The sequence below is a fragment of the Ascaphus truei genome, unplaced genomic scaffold (genome assembly GCF_040206685.1).
Source record: "Ascaphus truei isolate aAscTru1 unplaced genomic scaffold, aAscTru1.hap1 HAP1_SCAFFOLD_1070, whole genome shotgun sequence".
NCBI lineage: Eukaryota > Metazoa > Chordata > Amphibia > Anura > Ascaphidae > Ascaphus > Ascaphus truei.
The window spans coordinates 108,617-119,736 of NW_027453936.1; the positions used below are offsets into that span (position 1 = coordinate 108,617).

At 54.7% G+C, this 11,120-nt stretch overlaps 1 protein-coding gene across 1 annotated transcript in view; it reads left to right on the plus strand.

The window, feature by feature from the left end:
• Positions 1 to 11,090, plus strand: part of LOC142475118 (zinc finger MYND domain-containing protein 15-like) — a gene marked incomplete at its 3' end in the record, with an annotated part of 53,231 nt that extends 42,141 nt beyond the window's left edge. The window contains exon 3 of the mRNA XM_075581131.1: positions 10,860 to 11,090. Within this exon, the coding sequence (XP_075437246.1) occupies positions 10,860 to 11,090 (231 nt within the window). The remainder of the gene's footprint in view (positions 1 to 10,859) is intronic.
• Positions 11,091 to 11,120: the final 30 nt, after the last annotated feature.

An 11,120-nucleotide genomic window follows, 5' to 3' on the forward strand; every position in this document is an offset into this window, starting at 1 on the left:
GTCCCTATTATCCCATCACAGGGGGGCACCGCTGTCCCTATTACCTTATAGGAATCCCCTCTGTGTGTGACACCCTCTTATCCCATCACAGGGGGCGCCGCTGTCCCTATTACCTTATAGGAATCCTGTGTGTGAGACGCCCTCTTATCCCATCACAGGGAGGCACCGCTGTCCCTATTACCTTATAGGAATCCTGTGTGTGTGAGACGCCCCCTTATCCCATCACAGGGAGGCGCCGCTGTCCCAATTACCTTATAGGAATCCCCTGTGTGTGAGACACCCTCTTATCCCATCACAGGGGGCGCCGCTGTCCCTATTACCTTATAGGAATCCTGTGTGTGAGACGCCCTCTTATCCCATCACAGGGAGGCACCGCTGTCCCTATTACCTTATAGGAATCCTGTGTGTGAGACGCCCTCTTATCCCATCACAGGGGGGCACCGCTGTCCCTATTACCTTATAGGAATCCCGTGTGTGTGAGACGCCCTCTTATCCCATCACAGGGGGGCGCCGCTGTCCCTATTACCTTATAGGAATCCCGTGTGTGTGAGACGCCCTCTTATCCCATCACAGGGGGGCACCGCTGTCCCTATTACCTTATAGGAATCCTGTGTGTGAGACGCCCTCTTATCCCATCACAGGGGGGCACCGCTGTCCCTATTACCTTATAGGAATCCCGTGTGTGTGAGACGCCCTCTTATCCCATCACAGGGGGGCGCCGCTGTCCCTATTACCTTATAGGAATCCCCTGTGTGTGAGACGCCCTCTTATCCCATCACAGGGAGGCACCGCTGTCCCTATTATCTTATAGGAATCCTGTGTGTGAGACGCCCTCTTATCCCATCACAGGGGGGCACCGCTGTCCCTATTACCTTATAGGAATCCTGTGTGTGAGACGCCCTCTTATCCCATCACAGGGAGGCACCGCTGTCCCTATTACCTTATAGGAATCCCGTGTGTGTGAGACGCCCTCTTATCCCATCACAGGGAGGTACCGCTGTCCCTATTACCTTATAGGAATCCCGTGTGTGAGACGCCCTCTTATCCCATCACAGGGGGGCACCGCTGTCCCTATTACCTTATAGGAATCCTGTGTGTGAGACGCCCTCTTATCCCATCACAGGGGGGCACCGCTGTCCCTATTACCTTATAGGAATCCCGTGTGTGTGTGAGACGCCCTCTTATCCCATCACAGGGGGGCACCGCTGTCCCTATTACCTTATAGGAATCCTGTGTGTGAGACGCCCTCTTATCCCATCACAGGGAGGCACCGCTGTCCCTATTACCTTATAGGAATCCCGTGTGTGTGAGACGCCCTCTTATCCCATCACAGGGAGGTACCGCTGTCCCTATTACCTTATAGGAATCCCCTGTGTGTGAGACGCCCTCTTATCCCATCACAGGGGGGCACCGCTGTCCCTATTACCTTATAGGAATCCTGTGTGTGAGACGCCCTCTTATCCCATCACAGGGGGGCACCGCTGTCCCTATTACCTTATAGGAATCCCCTGTGTGTGAGACGCCCTCTTATCCCATCACAGGGGGGCGCCGCTGTCCCTATTACCTTATAGGAAGCCCCTGTGTGTGTGACGCCCTCTTATCCCATCACAGGGGGGCACCGCTGTCCCTATTACCTTATAGGAATCCTGTGTGTGAGACGCCCTCTTATCCCATCACAGGGGGCGCTGCTGACCCTATTATCTTATAGGAATCCCCTGTGTGTGAGACGCCCTCTTATCCCATCACAGGGAGGCACCGCTGTCCCTATTACCTTATAGGAATCCTGTGTGTGAGACGCCCTCTTATCCCATCACAGGGGGCACCGCTGTCCCTATTACCTTATAGGAATCCTGTGTGTGTGACGCCCTCTTATCCCATCACAGGGAGGCACCGCTGTCCCTATTACCTTATAGGAATCCCGTGTGTGAGACGCCCTCTTATCCCATCACAGGGGGCACCGCTGTCCCTATTACCTTATAGGAATCCTGTGTGTGTGACGCCCTCTTATCCCATCACAGGGGGCGCTGCTGACCCTATTACCTTATAGGAATCCTGTGTGTGAGACGCCCTCTTATCCCATCACAGGGAGGCACCGCTGTCCCTATTATCTTATAGGAATCCTGTGTGTGTGAGACGCCCTCTTATCCCATCACAGGGGGGCACCGCTGTCCCTATTACCTTATAGGAATCCCCTGTGTGTGTGAGACGCCCTCTTATCCCATCACAGGGAGGCGCCGCTGTCCCTATTACCTTATAGGAATCCTGTGTGTGAGACGCCCTCTTATCCCATCACAGGGGGGCACCGCTGTCCCTATTACCTTATAGGAATCCCCTGTGTGTGTGAGACGCCCTCTTATCCCATCACAGGGAGGCGCCGCTGTCCCTATTACCTTATAGGAATCCTGTGTGTGAGACGCCCTCTTATCCCATCACAGGGGGGCACCGCTGTCCCTATTACCTTATAGGAATCCTGTGTGTGAGACGCCCTCTTATCCCATCACAGAGGGGCACCGCTGACCCTATTACCTTATAGGAATCCCGTGTGTGAGACGCCCTCTTATCCCATCACAGGGGGGCGCCGCTGTCCCTATTACCTTATAGGAATCCTGTGTGTGTGACGCCCTCTTATCCCATCACAGGGGGGCACCGCTGTCCCTATTACCTTATAGGAATCCCCTGTGTGTGTGAGACGCCCTCTTATCCCATCACAGGGAGGCGCCGCTGTCCCTATTACCTTATAGGAATCCTGTGTGTGAGACGCCCTCTTATCCCATCACAGGGGGGCACCGCTGTCCCTATTACCTTATAGGAATCCCCTCTGTGTGTGACACCCTTTTATCCCATCACAGGGGGCGCCGCTGTCCCTATTACCTTATAGGAATCCCCTGTGTGTGTGAGACGCCCTCTTATCCCATCACAGGGGGGCGCCGCTGTCCCTATTATCCCATCACAGGGGGGCGCCGCTGTCCCTATTATCCCATCACAGGGAGGCACCGCTGTCCCTATTATCCCATCACAGGGGGGCACCGCTGTCCCTATTACCTTATAGGAATCCCCTCTGTGTGTGACACCCTCTTATCCCATCACAGGGGGCGCCGCTGTCCCTATTACCTTATAGGAATCCTGTGTGTGAGACGCCCTCTTATCCCATCACAGGGAGGCACCGCTGTCCCTATTACCTTATAGGAATCCCGTGTGTGTGAGACGCCCTCTTATCCCATCACAGGGGGGCACCGCTGTCCCTATTATCCCATCACAGGGGGGCACCGCTGTCCCTATTACCTTATAGGAATCCCCTCTGTGTGTGACACCCTCTTATCCCATCACAGGGGGCGCCGCTGTCCCTATTACCTTATAGGAATCCTGTGTGTGAGACGCCCTCTTATCCCATCACAGGGAGGCACCGCTGTCCCTATTACCTTATAGGAATCCCGTGTGTGTGAGACGCCCTCTTATCCCATCACAGGGGGGCACCGCTGTCCCTATTATCCCATCACAGGGGGGCACCGCTGTCCCTATTACCTTATAGGAATCCCCTGTGTGTGTGAGACACCCTCTTATCCCATCACAGGGGGGCGCCGCTGACCCCATTACCTTATAGGAATCCCCTGTGTGTGTGAGACGCCCTCTTATCCCATCACAGGGAGGCACCGCTGTCCCTATTACCTTATAGGAATCCTGTGTGTGTGAGACGCCCCCTTATCCCATCACAGGGAGGCGCCGCTGTCCCAATTACCTTATAGGAATCCCCTGTGTGTGAGACGCCCTCTTATCCCATCACAGGGAGGCACCGCTGTCCCTATTACCTTATAGGAATCCTGTGTGTGAGACGCCCTCTTATCCCATCACAGGGGGGCACCGCTGTCCCTATTACCTTATAGGAATCCCGTGTGTGTGAGACGCCCTCTTATCCCATCACAGGGAGGCACCGCTGTCCCTATTATCTTATAGGAATCCTGTGTGTGAGACGCCCTCTTATCCCATCACAGGGGGGCACCGCTGTCCCTATTACCTTATAGGAATCCTGTGTGTGAGACGCCCTCTTATCCCATCACAGGGAGGCACCGCTGTCCCTATTACCTTATAGGAATCCCGTGTGTGTGAGACGCCCTCTTATCCCATCACAGGGAGGTACCGCTGTCCCTATTACCTTATAGGAATCCCGTGTGTGTGAGACGCCCTCTTATCCATCACAGGGAGGCGCCGCTGTCCCTATTACCTTATAGGAATCCCCTGTGTGTGAGACGCCCTCTTATCCCATCACAGGGGGGCAACCGCTGTCCTATTACCTTATAGGAATCCTGTGTGTGAGACGCCCTCTTATCCCATCACAGGGGGCACCGCTGTCCCTATTACCTTATAGGAATCCCGTGTGTGTGTGAGACGCCCTCTTATCCCATCACAGGGGGGCACCGCTGTCCCTATTACCTTATAGGAATCCTGTGTGTGAGACGCCCTCTTATCCCATCACAGGGAGGCACCGCTGTCCCTATTACCTTATAGGAATCCCGTGTGTGTGAGACGCCCTCTTATCCCATCACAGGGAGGTACCGCTGTCCCTATTACCTTATAGGAATCCCCTGTGTGTGAGACGCCCTCTTATCCCATCACAGGGGGGCACCGCTGTCCCTATTACCTTATAGGAATCCTGTGTGTGAGACGCCCTCTTATCCATCACAGGGGGGCACCGCTGTCCCTATTACCTTATAGGAATCCCCTGTGTGTGAGACGCCCTCTTATCCCATCACAGGGGGGCGCCGCTGTCCCTATTACCTTATAGGAAGCCCTGTGTGTGTGACGCCCTCTTATCCCATCACAGGGGGGCACCGCTGTCCTATTACCTTATAGGAATCCTGTGTGTGAGACGCCCTCTTATCCCATCACAGGGGGCACCGCTGTCCCTATTACCTTATAGGAATCCCTGTGTGTGTGAGACGCCCTCTTATCCCATCACAGGGAGGCGCCGCTGTCCCTATTACCTTATAGGAATCCCCTGTGTGTGAGACGCCCTCTTATCCCATCACAGGGGGGCACCGCTGTCCCTATTACCTTATAGGAATCCTGTGTGTGAGACGCCCTCTTATCCCATCACAGGGGGGCACCGCTGTCCCTATTACCTTATAGGAATCCCCTGTGTGTGAGACGCCCTCTTATCCCATCACAGGGGGGCGCCGCTGTCCCTATTACCTTATAGGAAGCCCCTGTGTGTGTGACGCCCTCTTATCCCATCACAGGGGGGCACCGCTGTCCCTATTACCTTATAGGAATCCTGTGTGTGAGACGCCCTCTTATCCCATCACAGGGGGGCACCGCTGTCCCTATTACCTTATAGGAATCCCCTGTGTGTGTGTGACGCCCTCTTATCCCATCACAGGGAGGCGCTGCTGACCTATTACCTTATAGGAATCCTGTGTGTGTGACGCCCTCTTATCCATCACAGGGGGCGCTGCTGACCCTATTACCTTATAGGAATCCTGTGTGTGAGACGCCCTCTTATCCATCACAGGGAGGCACCGCTGTCCCTATTATCTTATAGGAATCCTGTGTGTGTGAGACGCCCTCTTATCCCATCACAGGGGGGCAACCGCTGTCCCTATTACCTTATAGGAATCCCCTGTGTGTGTGAGACGCCCTCTTATCCCATCACAGGGAGGCGCCGCTGTCCCTATTACCTTATAGGAATCCTGTGTGTGAGACGCCCTCTTATCCCATCACAGGGGGCACCGCTGTCCCTATTACCTTATAGGAATCCCCTGTGTGTGTGAGACGCCCTCTTATCCCATCACAGGAGGCGCCGCTGTCCCTATTACCTTATAGGAATCCTGTGTGTGAGACGCCCTCTTATCCATCACAGGGGGGCACCGCTGTCCCTATTACCTTATATGAATCCTGTGTGTGAGACGCCCTCTTATCCCATCACAGAGGGGCACCGCTGACCCTATTACCTTATAGGAATCCCGTGTGTGAGACGCCCTCTTATCCCATCACAGGGGGGCGCCGCTGTCCCTATTACCTTATAGGAATCCTGTGTGTGTGACGCCCTCTTATCCCATCACAGGGGGCACCGCTGTCCCTATTACCTTATAGGAATCCCCTGTGTGTGTGAGACGCCCTCTTATCCCATCACAGGGGGGCGCCGCTGTCCCTATTACCTTATAGGAATCCTGTGTGTGAGACGCCCTCTTATCCCATCACAGGGGGGCACCGCTGTCCCTATTACCTTATAGGAATCCCCTCTGTGTGTGACACCCTCTTATCCCATCACAGGGGGCGCCGCTGTCCCTATTACCTTATAGGAATCCCCGTGTGTGTGAGACGCCCTCTTATCCCATCACAGGGGGGGCGCCGCTGTCCCTATTATCCCATCACAGGGGGGCGCCGCTGTCCCTATTATCCCATCACAGGGAGGCACCGCTGTCCCTATTATCCCATCACAGGGGGGCACCGCTGTCCCTATTACCTTATAGGAATCCCTCTGTGTGTGACACCCTCTTATCCATCACAAGGGGGGCGCCGCTGTCCCTATTACCTTATAGGAATCCTGTGTGTGAGACGCCCTCTTATCCCATCACAGGGAGGCACGCTGTCCCTATTACCTTATAGAATCCCGTGTGTGTGAGACGCCCTCTTATCCCATCACAGGGGGGCACCGCTGTCCCTATTACCTTATAGGAATCCTGTGTGTGAGACGCCCTCTTATCCCATCACAGGGGGGCACCGCTGTCCCTATTACCTTATAGGAATCCGTGTGTGTGAGACGCCCTCTTATCCCATCACAGGGGGGCACCGCTGTCCCTATTACCTTATAGGAATCCCGTGTGTGTGAGACGCCCTCTTATCCATCACAGGGGGCACCGCTGTCCCTATTACCTTATAGGAATCCTTGTGTGAGACGCCCTCTTATCCCATCACAGGGAGGCACCGCTGTCCTATTACTTATAGGAATCCTGTGTGTGAGACGCCCTCTTATCCCATCACAGGGAGGCACCGCTGTCCCTATTATCTTATAGGAATCCTGTGTGTGAGACGCCCCTCTTATCCCATCACAGGGAGGCACCGCTGTCCCTATTACCTTATAGGAATCCCCTGTGTGTGAGACGCCCTCTTATCCCATCACAGGGGGCACCGCTGTCCCTATTACCTTATAGGAATCCTGTGTGTGTGAGACGCCCTCTTATCCCATCACAGGGAGGCACCGCTGTCCTATTATCTTATAGGAATCCCGTGTGTGAGACGCCCTCTTATCCCATCACAGGGGGGCACCGCTGTCCCTATTACCTTATAGGAATCCCCTGTGTGTGAGACGCCCTCTTATCCCATCACAGGGGGGCGCCGCTGTCCCTATTACCTTATAGGAATCCCGTGTGTGTGTGACACCCTCTTATCCCATCACAGGGAGGCACCGCTGTCCCTATTACCTTATAGGAATCCCCTGTGTTTGAGACGGCCCTCTGTATCCCATCACAGGGGGGCAACCGCTGTCCCTATTATCTTATAGAATCCCCTGTGTGTGAGACGCCCTCTTATCCCATCACAGGGGGCGCCGCTGTCCCTATTACCTTATAGGAATCCCCTGTGTGTGAGACGCCCTCTTATCCCCATCACAGGGGGGCACCGCTGTCCCTATTACCTTATAGGAATCCTGTGTGTGAGACGCCCTCTTATCCCATCACAGGGGGCGCCGCTGTCCCTATTACCTTATAGGAATCCTGTGTGTGAGACGCCCTCTTATCCCATCACAGGGAGGCACCGCTGTCCCTATTACCTTATAGGATCCTGTGTGTGAGACGCCCTCTTATCCCATCACAGGGAGGCACCGCTGTCCCTATTACCTTATAGGAATCCCTGTGTGTGAGACACCCTCTTATCCCATCACAGGGAGGCACCGCTGTCCCTATTACCTTATAGGAATCCCGTGTGTGTGAGACGCCCTCTTATCCCATCACAGGGAGGCACCGCTGTCCCTATACCTTATAGGAATCCTGTGTGTGAGACGCCCTCTTATCCCATCACAGGGGGTCGCCGCTGTCCCTATTACCTTATAGGAATCCCCTGTGTGTGTGAGACGCCTCTTATCCCATCACAGGGAGGCACCGCTGTCCCTATTACCTTATAGGAATCCTGTGTGTGAGAGCGCCCTCTTATCCCATCACAGGGGGGCCACCGCTGTCCCTATTATCTTATAGGAATCCCCTGTGTGTGAGAGAGCCCCTCTATCCCATCACAGGGGGGCACGCTGTCCCTATTACCCTTATAGGAATCCTGTGTGTGTGAGACACCCTCTATCCCATCACAGGGGGGCACCGCTGTCCCTATTACCTTATAGGAATCCTGTGTGTGTGAGACACCCTCTTATCCCATCACAGGGGGGCACCGCTGTCCCTATTACCTTATAGGAATCCTGTGTGTGTGAGACGCCCTCTTATCCCATCACAGGGGGGCGCCGCTGTCCCTATTACCTTATAGGAATCCTGTGTGTGAGACGGCCCTCTTATCCCATCACAGGAGCCAACCGCTGTCCCTATTACCTTATAGGAATCCTGTGTGTGAGACACCCTCTTATCCCATCACAGGGGGCACCGCTGTCCCTATTACCTTATAGGAATCCTGTGTGTGTGAGACACCCTCTTATCCATCACAGGGAGGCACCGCTGTCCCTATTATCTTATAGGAATCCCGTGTGTGAGACGCTCTCTTATCCCATCACAGGGGGGCACCGCTGTCCCTATTATCTTATAGGAATCCTGTGTGTGTGAGACAACCTCTTATCCCATCACAGGGAGGCACCGCTGTCCTATTACCTTATAGGAATCCTGTGTGTGAGACGCCCTCTTATCCCATCACAGGGAGGCACCGCTGTCCCTATTATCTTATAGGAATCCTGTGTGTGTGAGACGCCCTCTTATCCCATCACAGGGAGGCACCGCTGTCCCTATTATCTTATAGGAATCCCGTGTGTGAGAGACGCCCTCTTATCCCATCACAGGGGGGCACCGCTGTCCCTATTATCTTATAGGAATCTCCTGTGTGTGAGACGCCCTCTTATCCCATCACAGGGAGGCACCGCTGTCCCTATTACCTTATAGGAATCCCGTGTGTGAGACACCCTCTTATCCCATCACAGGGGGGCACCGCTGTCCCTATTACCTTATAGGAATCCCCTGTGTGAGACGCCCTCTTATCCCATCACAGGGAGGCACCGCTGTCCCTATTACCTTATAGGAATCCTGTGTGTGAGACACCCTCTTATCCCATCACAGGGGGCACCGCTGTCCCTATTACCTTATTGGAATCCTGTGTGTGTGAGACACCCTCTTATCCCATCACAGGGAGGCACCGCTGTCCCTATTATCTTATAGGAATCCCGTGTGTGTGAGACGCCCTCTTATCCCATCACAGGGAGGCACCGCTGTCCCTATTATCTTATAGGAATCCCGTGTGTGAGACGCCCTCTTATCCCATCACAGGGGGGCGCCACTGTCCCTATTATCCCATCACAGGGGGGCGCCGCTGTCCCTATTATCTTATAGGAATCCCGTGTGTGTGAGACGCCCTTTATCCCATCACAGGGAGGCACCGCTGTCCCTTATTATCTTATAGGAATCCCCTGTGTGTGAGACGCCCTCTTATCCCATCACAGGGGGGCACCGCTGTCCCTATTATCTTATAGGAATCCCGTGTGTGTGAGACGCCCTCTTATCCCATCACAGGGAGGCACCGCTGTCCCTATTACCTTATAGGAATCCCCTGTGTGAGACGCCCTCTTATCCCATCACAGGGAGGCACCGCTGTCCCTATTACCTTATAGGAATCCTGTGTGTGAGACACCCTCTTATCCCATCACAGGGGGCACCGCTGTCCCTATTATCTTATAGGAATCCTGTGTGTGTGAGACACCCTCTTATCCCATCACAGGGAGGCACCCGCTGTCCCTATTATCTTATAGAATCCGTGTGTGTGAGACGCCCTCTTATCCCATCACAGGGAGGCACCGCTGTCCCTATTATCTTATAGGAATCCCGTGTGTGAGACGCCCTCTTATCCCATCACAGGGGGGCGCCACTGTCCCTATTATCCCATCACAGGGGGGCGCCGCTGTCCCTATTATCTTATAGGAATCCCGTGTGTGTGAGACGCCCTCTTATCCCCATCACAGGGAGGCACCGATGTCCCTATTATCTTATAGGAATCCCGTGTGTGTGAGACGCCCTCTTATCCCATCACAGGGAGGCACCGCTGTCCCCTATTATCTTATAGGAATCCCCTGTGTGAACGCCCTCTTATCCCATCACAGGGGGGCACCACGCTGTCCCTATTACCTTATAGGAATCCCGTGTGTGAGACGCCCTCTTATCCCATCACAGGGAGGCACCGCTGTCCCTATTATCTTATAGGAATCCCGTGTGTGTGAGACGCCCTCTTATCCCATCACAGGGAGGCACCGCTGTCCCTATTATCTTATAGGAATCCCGTGTGTGAGACGCCCTCTTATCCCATCACAGGGAGGCACCGCTGTCCCTATTATCTTATAGGAATCCCGTGTGTGTGAGACGCCCTCTTATCCCATCACAGGGGGGCACCGCTGTCCCTATTATCCCATCACAGGGGGCACCGCTGTCCCTATTATCCCATCACAGGGGGGCGCCGCTGTCCCTATTACCTTATAGGAATCCCGTGTGTTATCTCCTTTATGGAAATATCAGCCCCCCCCCCCCGTTCAGGGCAGTGACTATATATAGAGCCTGAGTGACAGAAGCTTGGGCCAATCATAGACCTCCGTTTCCCTAAGCCCCATGTACAGGGGACCCTGATTGGCTGTTGCTGCCTCGGTACGCTGTGATTGGTTGTCGCCCCCCCAGATGGCTTGTACCGGATTGATTACCTGCTGATGGTGGCGGAGGAGACGGGGAGCGTGATGGGCGTGGACTTCCTGCTGAGCGGCGGCGGCGGCGGCTCTGGGCAGAGCGGGCAGCGGGCGCTGGGGGGCGAGGGCATATCACCTGCTGTGCCAATGCATGGCCAAACCCATGGGAGCCGGGCTGCCCCGCAGACCCAGGAGGGTGGCAGTGGGAGACCGCCGGGCTGCACACGTGAGTGGGAGAGAGGGGGGGGGGAGAGAG